Here is a 17,256-nt window from a genome sequence, read left to right on the forward strand (position 1 = left end):
CACATTACATCATCACAGCCTTTGATGATATCACAAGTCAATGGCTGTGATGACACGTCTATGATGTCATGATAGACCATTTGTTATATGTTTTAATTAGTCTGGTTTTTTCTGTGTAACCAGGTTGGTAAATGCTTTATAAATAAAGATTTGGTTTGATTCCTGAGAATTGAAAAACTGTTTAATGTAGGTGCTTCAGACCGACTCTTCCAACCGTTACCATGGGAAACGTGAGATCTCTCCCAAATAAGATGGACGAGTTGGTGACGTTAACACGGCATCAGTGGGAGTACAGAGAGAGCAGCATCCCCATGTTCTCAGAGACCTGACTCACCCTGAACATCCCGGACTCCGCTGTTTCGCTGGATAACTTTCACCTCCTTAGGGCCGACAGGACAGCAGACAGCTGTAAGAGGAAAGGAGGGGGGCTGTGTTTGTGAACGTTAGGTGGTGCAAACCCGAACACTGCACTGTTAAAGAGCAACTGTGCAGCAGAGACATTGAAATGTTGGCGGTTAGCATGAGGCCATACTATCTACCACGTGAGTTCTCACATGTTATTGTGATAGCGTGCTACGTGCCCCCCTCTGCTAACGCGGACACTCCCTCTGATTCCCTGCTCTCAGTCACCAGCAGGCTGCAGACACAGCACCCTCAGGCCCTGTTCCTCATCTCTGGAGACTTTAACCACGCGTCTCCCTCATCTGTTTTACCCACATACACTCCGTATGTCACCTGTCCCACCAGAGACAATGGAACACTGGACCTGTTTTGTGCCAACACCAAGGAGCCCCTCCCCCTTCGGAAGAGCAGACCACAATCTAGTTCATCTGCAGACTGTGTACAATCCTGTTGTGCACAGACAGTCTGTGGTCCCACGCACGGTGAAGAGGTGGACTGAAGAGAGCGAGGCGGCTCTCAGGGACTGCTTCAACACCACTGTGTGGTCTGAGCTCTGTGACCCGCATGGGGAGGACATCAACGCCATAACAGACTGTGTGACGGACTACATCAACTTCTGCTTTGAGAAAACCTTCCAAGGTGGTATGGTGTTTCTCAAACAACAAACCGTGGATTGACCGTGACATCAAGGCTCTCCTGAAGGAAAAGAAGAGAGCTTTCAGGTCAGGGAACAGGGAGGAGCTGAGGGCCGTGCAGAAGGAGCTATGGAGGAAGATCAGGGAGGGCAAGGCCAGCTACAGGAAGAAGATGGAGGAACAGCTGCAGCAGCAGAACATCAGTGGGGTGTGGAGAAGCCTGAAAAACATCTCAGGCTATAACACCCCCCATTCACAGGTTGAGGGGGATCAGAACTGGGTCAACAACCTGAACCTACATTTCAATAGGTTTGACGTGGCTGAGAGGAGGTTGTGCAGACAAGTGAGACCAGCTGTGATTTTTTTTTTTGTGTGTGCTGTGTGTTTTCACAGAGTAAAACCTCAGTTTTGGTGGCAACCGTGTGAGACTCCATCATTCCTTAAAAACATCACAACGCAGATGAACTTAGCCGGCGCTGTCCTGCAAAAAGAGAGCGACCGGCTACACTAACATCATGTCAGTATCGTAGCAGTCTGTACATGTGTTGTTCTTACGCTTAGTTATTTCAATTGTTTTTCCCCTACTTCTTCAAGAAACAGAGTATAAATATTTATTTTTGTTGAATGAGGACCTTTGGTTATTGCTGGAATATCTTTAGCTAAATTTGGTCCAAAACATCAGAAATTCAATAGGATTGAATTCCTTTAACCCAAAATGTGCACATATTATATTTAACATTAAATCATAATCTCCTAAATCGCCTCAATCAGTTAGGGGTCTTAATTCTTAGAGACATTTTAGGTATAAAATTGTTTATATATATTATTTTATTGATTATATTGTCAATGATATATGGCATGTATTGTCATGTGTTGTCATAGACTGTAAAAACAATTATAGTTACAGTTATTTTATATACAGTCTATGTGTGTTGTTCGCTTTTTTCATTGTAAATAAAGTTAGGACAAAAAAAATCAAGACCTGTAGTTTCCCTCCCGTGCTGTTGGTGGCAGTCTGGTGCGTGTTACCCGTTTGTGAATGGCCGTATCATCCCTCGAAGGAGCTTCTATCTCCGGTTGTGGTGAAGGGAGCTCGTGCATGTCTGTTCATATGGTCTATCCATTTGCTTGATTAACGTCTGTTTGATCTTGGGGGAAAAATCTTTTGGAAATATGACTTTGAACCTCGTCATCAACACCAGCGACCCGCCTCTAGGTGAGTTTGCAATCTTGACATTTTGACTCTGTTTACCGGTTTCCATGTGTCCACCTAGTACTAGCTAATTCAGTTCAGCTTTTTTCATCACGAGAAGTGCGGAGAAGCTGCAATTTTCTTAACTTCGTGATTGAAAACATGTTTTAGGAATGATGAAAACGAGGCGATGATTTGTCAGAAAACAAATCAAGCTAACCCAGGTGCGCTAACCAAGTAGCATTGAAGCTATTAAAATGAATCAAACATGCTAATGAGTGTATTTTAAGCAAAAACGCAGATGTTCTTTTATGCTAAAATTCTTTTAATTATGTTTTACTCTTTGGAAAATCAGAGTTTGTTGAATCAAACCCCAAGCTGCACAGCAGCGCCCCCAGCTGGCGGCATTGATAACTGCAGGCTGATGCAAGCACTTTGAAACGTGGATTCCTGGATGAGCGGAGTATTTTTGGAGGCTGGCTGTGGCAGGTCGGACTGGAAAGAAAAAACGAGTTTGATTCTGTTTTGCTCTTCGGAAGCAATGAAAGAAAATTCTGCTTGTTAACCAAGTAAATTCTTTAGGATTATTAGTAACATTGCAGCTGTGAGTTTTGAAAAAATACCCTATAAGTGCAGGGTGTAACACTGTAGTTCGTCACATGTAAAAACACCAGAATACAGACAGCAAATCCAACTTTAAACAGTCCCAGAAGTTACAAATTAAGGCAGTTTATTGAAGGGTATCATTATGTTAAGGTATATTTAGGGGTAAATGTCTGTAAACCTCAGAGCTGCATGGAAGACAACCTCAAACTGTTCGAATTTATGATAATCTAACCTAGGGTACTGGTACATTCAAAAGATAAATTAAAAAAGCAGAACAAATATTTCTTAAGGCAAAATTTTTTTGACATTACAGCAAATGTAGCCTATATTTTGTTAGACATCAGTTTTCTGTATGTAGAACTGAATTACAATTAATTTATGACCAATGGATGAGATTAATATGCAACTTCGAACATTTTTCAAATGAAAACCTCTTTTTGTTCAGAAAACAGTTTTTCAAAGTAATGTCACAATTAATATTTAGATAAATAATAGATTCAATGAAAACAAGTGGTGCATTTTTTGCATTTACAAGATTTAGCATGAAAATTAAAAATGCAACTGTTATACACATTTTTGAAAGGTGTTCTTGTGGCTTTTTTTAGAGGATGTAGGACATGGATAAACAAAATTAAGCTAAAAATAGCATTTGTTGGTATTATTTTAATCCAATCATGAATCAGGAGAAGGGAACTTGTTTTTGGCCTCAAAAATACACAAAAGCTCAATGTTCTGCTCCATTCTGATGCATCCACCTGCAGACAAATAGACTTGTTTACATCTCAACTGCGCTGGCGTCTGGCTCAAAACTGTTCGTATGAATAGCTCAGATATTGCTCACCATTTTTGTTGCACCGGTAATGTTTGGGTGGGGTTTTGAGGGGCTGCAAGCTAGTGGGAGAAATTAATAGTTCATGGGAAGGGGGGAATTTCTGATAAACTATTGCCACTCTGCAGAAACTGTGTTCTAGAAAACGACAGTTTAAAAAAAAAATCTTAAAACAGCAAAAGCATAGACGTCTTTGTTCCTGTGCTGTTTCAGGAGCTCTTCTGGTTGCTGAACATGTGAAGAGCGTCGTTCAGCTGTCGGTAGAAGAAGGCAAGAGCACCGGGCTTACCATCTCAGAGTGAGTCACTTTACTTTCATTTTATTTTCTCCAGTTATTTTCAGGATGTCTCACTCTGAACCTTTTCCTCAGTTCAGTCCAGTTCAGAGATGATAACTCCATCAGCCGGTACCTGGCCCGGGTGGCTCCTGCTCTCCACCTCTATGGAGCCAACATAATGGAGGAGACTGAAGTGCGTAAATCTGACTCCGCCCCTTCAGCCCTCCGGAGCTCTGTGGTGTTCTATTAGCTTGAACTTGTGTCTTCAGGTGGACCACTGGCTGGAGTTCAGCGCTCGCCGCCTTACTGATCCGTCCAGTCGCACGTCGGCACTGGCAGAGCTGGACAAGGCGCTCTCCCTGCGGACCTTCCTGGTCGGTCATGGCCTCACGCTGGCCGACCTGTCTGTCTGGGCTGCACTCAAAGGTTAGTCTTATTTTCACCTCTTTCTGTGAAGAAAAAGTCCTGAAGGATTCCTACTTTACAATTCTTTCTTGTCTTTTTGATTAAAACTTGAAGGGCTGTTGCATCATGGGTTTTTTAAAAACACGGTTTCCTCCCTGTGTGAACACAAACTATTGGTGTGTCATTTTCCACTATAGAGAATAGAATTCACTTCAGCTTTTAGGTTAGAAGTGTCAGATTTGATCATCTTTATATTTGTCAAATCTTTGACAGCAGTGGTGTCCAACCTCCAGGCCATGGACCGGTACCGGTCCCGGTCTGTGGAATAAGTAGTACCCGGCTGGAGTGAAAAAAAAACAAAAACACAACCACGTTTTTTTTAACCATTTTATTTATAACCTGATTCTGAAGGAAGTTTTATTCTGAAAAACTACCCGATTCTCCTCATCACATGAGATGGACCTATTTAATGAAAGTTTATTTTAGGAAAAACCGTAAGTGTTCGGGTCACCAGTTTAGTCTATTATTTTATTAGGACAGAATACAAATTCATTAAGCTTAAAAAGTAAAGATGTTTCCACAAGACTGTAGTTTAATCGCTAATTTCCATCTGTAGTCCCTTTACAAACCAATTCATTATGACTAAACATAAAATACGTACCAATTTAAAAAGGTTTTAAAAAAGAAATGCAACATAAAACACATTTACCATTTGCAAAAGAAACATTACAATATTAAACATGTTTACAATTTTAAATAAAATAATTACACCAACATGGATTTATTGCCTCTAGGGCTGCCACGATTAGTCGACTAATTGACTATTAAAATAGTCATTGACTAATTTAATAGTTGTTACTTTATATTATATGGGGTCAGAATGTGGTAAAGTTGAAAGTTATGTTGGTATTCTTTTAGCTTTTTTGACTATTTTGGCATTTATTAAAGTTTTTTCAGCTTCATGCTAGCTATTTTGGCTAATTTAGGCTTTTTTCAGTTATTTAGGCTATTTTGGAGTTTAGCTAATGTTTCAGCTACATGTTAGCTGTTTTGGTTAATTTAGGTTTCTTTTTTTAGGCTAATTTGGCATTCAGTTAATATTTTAGCTGGCTATCAGCTTCAGGGATTTCAGCATTTTTAGCTCTGAATTTTAGCATCTTCAGCAGCCAAATTCATCTTACAGCATTCACACAAGGACTATCACAGGTAAAGCTATATATCTAGTTTTTAGTTAGTTTAGAGCTAAGTTTGCACATGACCTGATTAACTGACTAATTGGAAAAAATAATCAGTGATTAGTTGACTATTAAAACAATCATTTGTGGCAGTACTAATTCCCACAGACCATAATAATATTATGTAATATTCAGCTGTTTAATGTTACGAAGTTGCTGTTGATAAAGTTGTCCAAACAATAGATTTACCTTTATGATTAAATTCTGAAAAAAAAAACAGTTTTGTGACAAATTTCTTTCATGATCAGCATCTTAAAATCCAGATGTCGTTGAGGTTGGCGTCTAAATTTTTAACTTCCACTTTGACAGTTATTGGTTAAGGGAAAATCAATATACTAATTTTAATGGTTCCTACTGGAAATCTAAAGTTTAAAGGAACTGCAGATATTTTACAGAGAATGAAAATAAACTTTATCCCAAAAAAGTTGAAGGAAACTGACAGCTAAAAAAGAATCGTCCAGAAAAATGTTAACAACCGTTTAGGAAGATCTGTCATGGCTGCAGGATGTCGAGTGTCTAAAAAAACTTAATTTAGCTTCTGTCCAAAGGGACTTGTTTACATCCTAATAAAAGTTTTATTGTAGCGTTTACACTCATCCTGATTCAAGCTCAGCCTTTTATGGAAACATTTATTTTTAATGTGTGGGTGAAGGTTAGACGTCATTTTTTTTTCTTTTTTGCAGATAACAATGATTGGTCGGGTAAGGGCGGGTCTCTGCCTCACGTGAGCCGCTGGTTCTCTTTCCTGAGCTCCCAGCTTCCCTTCTCTGCGGTGGGGAACAAGTACGTCGGTAAGAAAGCTGAGGCGAAAACGGCCAACGTAAGTCATCACACTTTACACCAAAAACAGCTTCATTTGATCAGTCGCATTTTCTGCACATCAACTAAATGTTAAACTTAAAACGGCTAAAAATAAAACTCAACAGATGAGAAAGAGAGTTACATTTTAGAAATCCAAACGTACATTTTTGTGTTTTCTACAGTCGGACAAAAAAAAGCAAGATGTGGGAAAGTTTGTGGAGCTGCCCGGCGCCGAGATGGGAAAGGTGGTGGTTCGATTCCCTCCTGAGGCCAGCGGGTAACGCGTCAGCGTGAGTTCAGAGGTTCTAAAGAGAGACGCCGCCTTGCTAACCTGCACCGTCGCTCTGTGAGCAGGTACCTGCACATCGGCCACGCCAAGGCGGCCCTGCTCAACCAGCACTACCAGGTCACCTTCAAGGGCAAGCTGATCATGCGCTTCGACGACACCAACCCCGAGAAGGAGAAGGAGGACTTTGAGAAGGTGAGGCGTTTACGGAAACCGAGAGGTCACCGCCACCGTCCAAACCGTCTGTCTTCCCTTCAGGTGATCCTGGAGGACGTCTCCATGCTCCAGATCCACCCCGACCAGTTCACCTTCACCAGCGACCACTTCCCCACCATCATGCGGCTGGCGGAGAAGCTGCTGGCCGAGGGCAAAGCCTACATCGACGACACGCCGCCGGAGCAGATGAAGCAGGAGCGGGAGCAGCGCGTCGAGTCCAAACACAGAAACAACAGTACGGTTTGTCAGAAGGTCGGCTCTGAACGATCGCCCCGGCGTCCACGCTGAACCCGCGCTCTCCCCCGCAGCCGTGGAGCAGAACATGAAGATGTGGGCGGAGATGAAGGCCGGGACGGAGTACGGACAGACCTGCTGCATGAGGGCCAAGATAGACATGAAGTCCAACAACGGCTGCATGAGAGACCCCACCCTGTACCGCTGCAAAAACACCCCCCACCCCCGCACCGGAGACACCTACAAGTACGCTCATAAACTCACAAAACCCACAGGAACCGGTTCGATACCAGAAAGACCCACTTAAATCATCTCTTAATTATGTCTCTTGATTATACTTAGGGGTGTCCAAGTATCGGGTTAATGCCCTCAGGTGTGCACTAACATGGAAGTAACCATCCCACGTAAAAATGAGATTAACGTCATTTTAAAAATTTAGTGCACTAAAATCCCTCTAATTAATTAATCAGGATGAACGCAATTAAGTGACGGCCTTATATGTTATGATATTAATGTGAAATTTGTGATCAACATTTTTTAAGCACATTTTTCTTCTACTTTTTAATGTGTTATATTTGAGCACTCTGGACTGAATGTTTTATTTTTTCCTTAATTGTTTGAGATTAGAAAGAGAAAAAAAATACTGTCATATAACCAATTGTTTACTTCACCACGACGTCACAAAGTTTAATGAAAATCACTCAAAATTAAACTTTTCAAAGCAAATATTGTTTTAGATTCAGACTTAATGAATTACTGGATTAATTAATCACATACCAAATTAATCACATGGCAGCACTACGTATGTTGTGTTCAGCTAAAATCAAAATGCTGTCATTTTCGGTTATAGTTTTATTAGAAATTGGCCTTTGAGTGTGTGGGCGGGACCGTTAGCATGGAGCAACTCCGCCCCCTTTCCCTTCTACATTACTGAGAGCTTAAAACAGGAAGTTGTGGACCGTCTGCTGTATTTTTTACTTCACAAATATGAAATTTTTCTAAGGACATGTTTTTATTTTCTCCTGATTTAGAACAATTTAAATAAAAAAAATAAAAATGCAGTTTTTAAGATTAATTTTCTTAATTTAAGTAATCCGTTATTGGGAAAAATGCCCCAAGAGCATGTTAAAAACAGGGTTTTTAAAATCTTTAAAGACAGATCTCCACATTTTGTCTGGAGGAAAGTCGACACCGCCTCAGATTCTGCTCAAATAATCTGTATATAGAAGCATGGTGGTGGTAGTTTCATGCCGCCGCTTAAGTGATAATCAAAAAAATGGACGTCTGTATTTCCCAGCATGCCGTTTGCTAAAGTACCACATGTTTTCGTAGAGTCTACCCCACCTACGACTTCGCCTGCCCCATTGTGGACAGCTTGGAGGGCGTCACGCACGCTCTGAGGACCACGGAGTACCACGACCGCGACGAGCAGTTCTACTGGATCATCACCGCCCTGCAGCTCAGGAAGCCCTACATCTGGGAGTACGCCAGGCTCAACCTCAACAACACCGTGCTGTCCAAGAGGAAGCTCACCTGGTTCGTCGACCAGGGATACGTGGACGGATGGTGAGGCTGGTTCGGTTCATCCGCTTTGACGCCAAAGCGGGCGAGTTAACAGCCTCTGTGGTCCTGTTTTCCAGGGACGACCCTCGCTTCCCAACCGTCAGGGGGGTCCTGAGGAGGGGAATGACCGTGGAGGGGCTGAAGCAGTTCATAGCAGCCCAGGTCAGTCCTCATTAGAACAGCGAAGACGGTGTTGATGGGGTTATGTAGGGCTGCCACGATTAGTCGACTAATCGACTAATATAATAGTCGACGACTAATTTAATAGTCGATTAGTCGTTACTTTATATTATACGGAGTCAGAGTGTAGTAAAGTTGAAAGTTGTAACAGCATTCTGCTAGCTTTTTGGACTATTTTGGCGTTTATTGTGTTTTTTTAGGCTATTTTGGAGTTTAGCTAATATTTCAGCTACATGCCAGCTATTTTAAATAGTTTAGGATACTTTCAGTTTTTTAGGCTAATTTGGAGTTTTGCTAATATTTCAGCTGCCTGATAGCTATTTTGACTAAATAAAAATATTCTAATTAGGCTAATTAGGAGTTAACCTAATATTTTAGCTACATGCTATTTTGACTAATTAAGGATTTTTTTTTCTTTTTTTATGCTATTTTGTAGATTAGCTAATGCTTCAGCTACATGCTAGCTATTTTGGCTAATTTAGTTTCTTTTAGTTTTTTAGGCTAATTTGGAGTTTATCCAATATTTCAGCTGCATGCTAGCTATTTTTGGTCAACTTGGCATTTTTTCAGTTTTTTTTAGGCCAATTTGAAATTTCGGAAATATTCCAGCTGCATGTTAGCTATTTTTGCTAATTTAGGATTTTTTTAAATTTTTTATTAGTTTGGCATTTTTATAACTGTCTATCAGCTTCAGCGTTTTCAGCTATTAGCTTCAATGATTTCAGTTTTCACTTTCAGCCTTTTTAGTTATCAGCTTCAGCATCTTCAGCTGTCAACTTAAGCTTACAGCATTCACACTATATCTCTAGTTTTTAGTTTGTGTAAATTAAATGATGGTTAAGATGTGTGCTTTACATCCAGTGTGTGAATTACCTGATTAGTCGACTAATCGGAAAAAATAACCGGGGATTATTCAACTATTAAAATAATCATTTGTGGCACCACTAGTGTTACGGCTGTTTTCAGTGCACAAAGAACGACTTCTTGGTATACTTTTAACCATTTTTTTTAAAATCGATTTCTTTATATGTTTTTATTCTGTCATTGTACAGCACTTTGGGTATGCATGGACACTTTAAGAGCTTTTAATGTTTGAATGCTTAGTAAGCATATGTTGTTTTTGTGTGTGAAGGTTTGGTTTTTAAATTGAAAGATGTCTTTATTATGTTACATATGTATGAAAAGTGTTTTATGAATAAAGTTTGATTTGCTGATAAAGTTGACTAAATACATTTTTTTTTTTAGGGTGGGTCGAGGTCGGTGGTCAACATGGAGTGGGACAAAATCTGGTCTTTTAACAAGAAGGTACAGTTTTAAAAAGTAAAACAGAAGCTTATCTTTCATAATATTTAATCATTGAGGCTCTATCTGAACAGTGTTAACTCAAACCACCAAGCTGGATTTAAAGTTTATTTTATAAATCTTTATTGGGTAAAATATTAAAAAATAAATAAACTTTTCCGCCCTGAGAGTCAGGCAGAGCCACTAATCGTCTCTTTCAGTCGTCCTCCCTCCAGCTCGCTGCACGTCTTAATTTTGGCTCAAATCAGCTGAACGTTTTCATTTTTGTGCCAAAGTTTTCCAGCTTTTGTGCGTCTCTGCTGGCATGGCTTCATCCTGCTCTGCTGCTCATCCCTGCTCTCATCTCCTCCATCCCTCTCACTCATTCCAGTGAATGAAAACCTGCACTCTTATTTGTATTTTTACGTTTTTTCCACCTCATTCCAATTTAAAGTTGAAAAAAAGTAGGTAGGTTGTTTTAATTTACTCCAGTAACAGTAGTTGTGACTCAAACTCAGACATGATGAATAAAAATGTTTGTTTTCTCCCTGAAAGCATCATTTTCACTAAACGTTTCTCCTCCTAACCTGAAGAACCTGAATGTTTGCATGACGTTTGGCGTTTCCTTAAAGCCGTGTGTCGGTTAATTCAACATGTTCAGTAAAATAAGGACGTTTTGCATGTTCAGTAATCCATAAACCAGACCTGCTAATACTCCTCATAGATGCTTCATAAAGACCCCCAACAAATCTGAAGAGCAGATTTTTATTGGTTATGAGAGATTAAACTATTAATCTGTTTTTAAATAAGTTAGGAACTAACAGAATAAAGAAAAAACATATTGAACATGTAGTTATTTCAAAAAGTTTTCACTTCTATATCTGGTATTTTTTGTTTTACTACAAAATAGAAAATCTCCTATGAATTGTTTCTGAAATGTAAAAGTCGTCATCTCAGGTTCAGATTTATTTTCAAACTCTGCTCAGATTTATTTATTTTTTTTCAAATTTGCAAATGGCTCACATTCCACTTCAGCTTCCTCCTCTTTCAGTTCCCTTGTTGTGATGGTTTGGTTACATGTCAGGAGTATTCTTTTTGGATACATATACAGTTAATATTCATCTGAAAATCACTGAGGGATCCAAGTGAAGATTAATTTCAGAAAGATTGAAAGCTGACGAATCTGCTCCCTTTAAATGTTTTTAAAATGCAACTGAATGACTTAGACATATTTATGAATCAAGGAGTTTCAAATGTAATTGTATTTTTTTAAAGAAATTGTTTCTTTTCTTGACCATAACTCGCTTGGAAAAGAGGTTTATTAATCTCTACATTACATTTCTGGTTAAATAGATAAAAAAGAGCCATATTACTTGACATTAAAAATGTGAGCCTGTTTAAAACTTTTATGAAATGTAATTTCAAAAGAATGTTATTTCTACTTATGTTTAAGTTCAGACACTTAAGATGAATTTGTTTACTTTGTTTTTGAGAATTTTTTTGGACATTTTATATATGGACATTTTTTAAGACGGAGATGATTATTTAACAAGGGTGTCCTAATTTATTCACGTGACTTTTTGATTCATATCTACACCAAAAATTCCTGACTTTCTTACAAAATCGTTGATGGAAAACAATTAATATTCTTTCCATTTATTAGTTTTGATTGTTTTTGAGACCGTTTTGTTAGGATGACTTTTCCCTGGAGCTTGTAGACAATCTCTTTGTTGCATTTTACTGCTCTTTCTCTGCTTAATTCTCATTTAAAATATTTTTTTTCCCTTTTTTTTAATGTATATACCGTTGAAGGTCATTATTTGAATTGAGACAAACCAAAAGAGACACATTCTGTCAGTTTAGAACGTTTATTAAGGGTTATTGAACCTGGACGTCTGTGAATATCTTGCTAACTATTACTAATTATTATTTGTTCATAATATCCAAACTTCTACTAGAGTATTTATCTGTAATAATAAGCTTAAAATATGAATATCTGATCAGGACAACAACACAATCAGGCCCGATTTCTGATCAGGACGTTTGGTGTAATCCTAAGGTTGTTTTTTTGGAGAAATATTAAAAAGTGGCTCAAAAAGTTATTTGTCTTTACAGAAATAACTTTGAATAAATCAGAACAACAATCTAGACTTATTTATAGTCACCTTTTCTATACACAATTTTAAGATGACCTCTCTGTTAAACTAGATATTTATGATTTAGTGAGTTCACTTTAATTGCATTTAAAAAGAAGAAAAATCAGTAAAAAGTTTTCTAGCTTTAGTAGTAGTTTGTTATGAAAATTGACACATTTATGTAATTTTTAAATGGTGTCGAGCTTCTCAAATAAAATTCTTCAAATGGTTAAAAGGACTGTTCTTTTATATAGTTGTTGTTCACCTTTCAAGGTCACAACAGCTGCATGTCCGTCTGGGTTTGGAGTTTTTGATGTCAGGAGTGTGGCGAACCAGAAGTGAAGGATCCATCGGGTGTAAATGTGTCTTTCCTCTCTCTGTTCCTCCCGTCTTTATATCTGACATTAAACAGCATCTCATTCTTCTGTTTCCAAGCTGCCTGTTAGCTGTCTGAAGGTACTCCTCCACCACGCCCTCCTCATCCTCACCAGCCTGATCAGTCATGCTTCATCCTAAACTTCATGCTCTTCATGCAGCATTTTACCAGCCATGACTTCATACAATAAGCTGCTGATTTTATTTTATTTCTTTTTAAAACAGTATCTAAATAAATCATTATATAGTTGAATCAATTAATACATTTCCTTTTTGTGGTACAAGAACCAAATTTGCATGGATGTACCTTAGGATCCCTTCTTTCAAAAGCTATGTGGAAATCCAATTAATTGTCCAAATGAGGCTAAAAGAAATTAAATATTTTTGTAACAATTGGGTGAATAGTCAGCTTTAAAAAAGAGGGCTTCCTGAGGTGCATCCACAACAAATCTGGTGCTTGTTCCACAAAATGTGTCTGAAATATCAACCCTTACCAGCTCCTCCAATAGGAGATCATTTGTTCCTCTCTCACATCTCCATCTGTTGTTATTGTTAGTGAGTTTTTGAGGCGACGTCCTTCATTAATTTCTTGTTTTTATGTTGAAAACACCAGAAAGAAAGTCATTTTTTTGCTTAATTGATCAAATGACTATTATTTTAGTCACAAAAAAAAGTTACAAATTAGGATTAAACAGGATAAATATTAAATTAAGTTATCAAGCATAATTCTTGATCTACTGAATTAGCAGTTTTATGTTAGATTAAAATGTGAACGCATCCTCTAAAAGATCTTTGGCCGCTCTCTGCTCCTGCTGCCTCAATAAGCATCACCAAAGACGGCCTCCATCACCTCCTCAGTCAGTTGCCCTCTGGGAGGCGCTACAGGTCAATACGAAAAAGAACAAACAGGCTCAGATAGTTTCTACCCCAGAGCTGTTTCAGCCCTAAATACAGACAGAAATTATTTTTGTTTTTGCTTTCTTTGCACTAGAGAGTTGCTGCTAAAATGTTGTTGTACAATGAAAATAAATGTATTTATTCTAATTTAACCTGGCTGGTAAAATGTTGCTAGCAGGCGATGACTGAAGAAATGATGAGATCAGCTTCTTCTTCTTCTGTTGTTCTCCAGTTATCAGAGGCGGGTTGTTTGTTCGCTCAAGTTTTTCTTTGTTTTGCCGAAGAGACGACCATCACTTCCTGCTTTGTCCCGTCATCGTGCGGCTTGTGTTTGGATGAATGTGCTTTTATTAAATGTCTCCAGTGACCTGGTGAGTCTCTGTCTCTGGTTTTTGTTAGGTGATCGACCCCGTGGCTCCCCGGTACACGGCCCTGTCCAGCTCCTACGTGGTTCCTGTTTCTATCCCAGAAGCCAAAGAGGAGATGAAGGAAGTGGCCAAGCATCCCAAGGTCAGCCGCTTTTTGAATAAAAATTGAATCCGTACTCAAAAATGTAGCCTAAAAACAATGTTTTGTTGACCTTTGACCTCAGAAGGGGGCTACTATCTTGAGTTAAAAACAAAAACAAAAACACCTTAAGTTTTAACTACAAATTAGCACTCTTCCAAGGGATTTCAGTCTGTCGCGTCCTAACTCCTAGAACATGATCAGGAAGCAACTTGGAGTAAAAATGTTGGTTTTAAAGTTTGTCGATTTTGATCAGAGTTAGCATTTGTTGCTCCTACATTTGTTACCGGAATATTTTTGAAAATTTAATGCATGAATCGTTGGTCGAAGCCTAACTCATGATACATTATATTAGGAATGTGGGCGTGGTCAACAAGAAGCTATGTTGCTATGGAAATTCACAAATTTTACTTTTGCTGATTCGTCTAAAAATGACATCTACCCGTTCATCATCTCCAGGCAACAAAAAACTTAAATGGTTGCTATGGAGATAAAACAAACAGAAAAGCCGCCATTTTAAAAAAAAGTGTATTTTTTGGATACATTTCTCACATGGAGTTCTGAGTAGGATGGCAAAGGGGGAGGGGTGTTTAGCAGCTGCTCAGCCAGTGGGGGCGGGGCAAAGTGAAGTGAAAGGGCAGGGGCAAGTAAGGATGTTTGGATCAATGTTCTGCTGAAGAAACCCAACAGCTCTTGAGTGTAACGCCATGATCCAATAGAGGAGATTCTACTTTAGGATTTACTGAAGACGAACGATTGTTTTGATCAAAGAAAGAGTTTAAAGGGCAACCAAGCCCTAAATCAAATGTTTTTGTCTGTTGACCTCTATAAATGGGGCTTTTAAAGTGCTGTCTGTTGGTTATTGCCAATTTTTTGACAAATTAAGCTTGTTTAGTTCTTGAAAATACAGTTATAAACCGTCTGTGTGCTGCCCCTACAGGTTGAAATGAGGTACTACATTTGAATTTCGTGATTGGTCAAACAATTTAAGTCCCTCGTCATGATCTGCAGCACCAGTAATGATAACAGTCCCCACCCCCACCCCTCTGACTGGATTTTCAAATTTTGTTTGTGGGTGGAGTCAGCCTCCAACTTCCTTGTTTGGTTACCCTTTAAGGAGTCCGCCCTCTGGAGCTACAAACCAACCCCGCACCATTACACTACCACCACCATGTCTGACTCTTGGCTTGATACACTTGTGATTTTGCCGTTGAAACTTCCAGAAAGTTGGTGTTTTGTCTCTGGTCCAAAAGATTTTTTGATAACGAGCCGTAAAAATGTCTCTAGAATGCTGAGGTGGGGGTGAAGGAGGTTTGGTACGGGCCCAAAGTGTTGGTGGAAGGAGCTGACGCCGAGACCTTCAAAGAGGGAGAGATGGTCACCTTCATCAACTGGGGGAACCTCGTCATCACCAAGATCAACAAGTATGTGTGATTACCCTCCAACTTGATGCACTCTAACAAAGAAGCCTACTGATTTTTTTTTTTCTTCGTCTAGGGGGACTGACGGTAAAGTTACGTCCTTAGAGGCTCGCCTGAACCTGGACAACAAAGATTACAAAAAGACCACAAAGATCACCTGGTTGGCAGACACGACCAGCGCCCCCACGCTGCCCGCCGTCTGCATCAACTTCCAGCCACTCATCTCCAAAGCGGTTCTCGGCAAAGACGACGACTTCAAACAGTACTTAAACAAGAACACCAAGGTGAAGCCCTCTCCCTGCCCCCGCCCCCAGCCCCACACCACCCTCTTTACACGACTTCACTGTCTTTTGCTCTCAGGTGGAGGAGAAGATGGTTGGAGATCCATGTCTGAGGAACCTCAAAAAAGGTGACATCATCCAGCTACAGAGGCGGGGCTTCTACATCTGTGATCAGCCCTATGAGCCAATCAGGTGAAAGCAGGAACCTACTCCCTTTGATGTCACACTTTATAGCACCAGTTACCAATAACCCCTCCCACTTTTGTGCACGTAGTCCGAACAGCTGTAAGGAGAGCCCGTGTGTCCTGATCTACATTCCTGATGGACACACCAAGGAGATGCCGACCGCCGGATCCAAGGATAAAACCAAGAGCCAGACCGCCAACAGCACGGTGAGGGGCGCCGCCAGACACGACTTTACAGCTTTCATCATGAATAATCTCAAAAGGCAACAAATACACAAAAAAGTCTTTAGTTCATTTTTTTTGTTAGTAGTGTGGTTCTAAATTATCATTTTTGGTTCTAGCCGGAATGACGGGTAACATATAAAGTCCACCAGCCAAATGAGATTTCTGATAACCAAACGTTTCCCTGGAAAAATAATTTGTGTATTTGAAAGTAACACCGTTTATCCCTTTATTAAAATACACTTCTGATCGCTGAACCTTTTTATAAACACAACTTTCTTTTAAGCATCTTAAAGCCTTAATGTTTATTTCTAGTCTTGGTCATTTATTTATAGCTTTTTTCAAGAAATTAACTTTATTCAAATCAGGAATTATATTTTAAATGAAAAACAAATGAAACTTTAGTAATAAAATTATTTATTTTTTTCAAAACATGCATATAATGAAATATGTGCTTTCAGCCTCTGAGATTGTTTGTGGGGATAATTTGCATTGTTTCTTTTTATTTGTTTGTTTTTGATGAAGTGTTTTTTTTTCTTGTTTGAAAATAAAAAAATATCTATCTTATCTATCTCATTGAGAATTTAATATCAGTGTGCATTACAGATGAAAAAAACTTCCATACCAAAGCTTTAATCTTAGTTGAAGGTTCTTCCAGGTACCAGCTGAACAAAATCCAACTTTTACAGCGGCTTCTTCTCCCTGCTAACTCATTCCTCACTGTTCTTTGTCCTTTCAGCCGGCTGCCGCCTCAAAGACTCCTGCAGCTCCTGCGTCTGCTGCATCTGCTGCGTCTGCTGCATCTGCTGCGTCTGCGGCATCCCTCTCAGCAGCCGACCTCTTCTCAAGCATCACAGCTCAAGGCGACGCCGTCCGCCAGCTGAAGGCTGCCAAAGCCCCTAAAGAGGAAGTGGACAAAGCTGTTCAGCAGCTGCTTTCTCTTAAAGTACGCTGGAGTTTGTTGACCCTTTAATTTAATGTGACAAACCCTTATATTGTCCAATATAAGTGAATTATTTTTTGGGGGGGAATATTTCTCCTAAATTAGATCATAATGATTAGAATTATGCTTTTTGTTATACAAACCACTT

General features: G+C 39.4%; 1 protein-coding gene across 3 annotated transcripts in view; it reads left to right on the forward strand.

Moving 5' to 3' along the window:
- The first annotated feature begins 2,035 nt into the window (after window positions 1-2,035).
- Window positions 2,036-17,256, forward strand: part of eprs1 (glutamyl-prolyl-tRNA synthetase 1) — a 28,089-nt gene continuing 12,868 nt past the window's right edge. The window contains exons 1-19 of one of the 3 annotated variants that reach the window (XM_024296174.2): window positions 2,036-2,253; window positions 3,878-3,962; window positions 4,035-4,134; window positions 4,211-4,367; window positions 6,265-6,401; window positions 6,565-6,659; window positions 6,737-6,863; window positions 6,927-7,119; window positions 7,193-7,364; window positions 8,451-8,684; window positions 8,759-8,843; window positions 10,107-10,166; window positions 12,713-12,733; window positions 13,949-14,059; window positions 15,344-15,480; window positions 15,554-15,761; window positions 15,838-15,950; window positions 16,033-16,150; window positions 16,905-17,111. In XM_024296174.2, coding sequence (XP_024151942.1) covers window positions 2,211-2,253; window positions 3,878-3,962; window positions 4,035-4,134; window positions 4,211-4,367; window positions 6,265-6,401; window positions 6,565-6,659; window positions 6,737-6,863; window positions 6,927-7,119; window positions 7,193-7,364; window positions 8,451-8,684; window positions 8,759-8,843; window positions 10,107-10,166; window positions 12,713-12,733; window positions 13,949-14,059; window positions 15,344-15,480; window positions 15,554-15,761; window positions 15,838-15,950; window positions 16,033-16,150; window positions 16,905-17,111 — 2,403 coding nt within the window. In that variant the 5' untranslated portion in view covers window positions 2,036-2,210. The remainder of the gene's footprint in view (window positions 2,254-3,877; window positions 3,963-4,034; window positions 4,135-4,210; window positions 4,368-6,264; window positions 6,402-6,564; window positions 6,660-6,736; window positions 6,864-6,926; window positions 7,120-7,192; window positions 7,365-8,450; window positions 8,685-8,758; window positions 8,844-10,106; window positions 10,167-12,712; window positions 12,734-13,948; window positions 14,060-15,343; window positions 15,481-15,553; window positions 15,762-15,837; window positions 15,951-16,032; window positions 16,151-16,904; window positions 17,112-17,256) is intronic. The other 2 variants (XM_024296176.2, XM_024296175.2) reach the window with 2 other exon arrangements.

The sequence above is a fragment of the Oryzias melastigma genome, linkage group LG3 (genome assembly GCF_002922805.2).
Source record: "Oryzias melastigma strain HK-1 linkage group LG3, ASM292280v2, whole genome shotgun sequence".
In the NCBI taxonomy this organism is placed as follows: domain Eukaryota; kingdom Metazoa; phylum Chordata; class Actinopteri; order Beloniformes; family Adrianichthyidae; genus Oryzias; species Oryzias melastigma.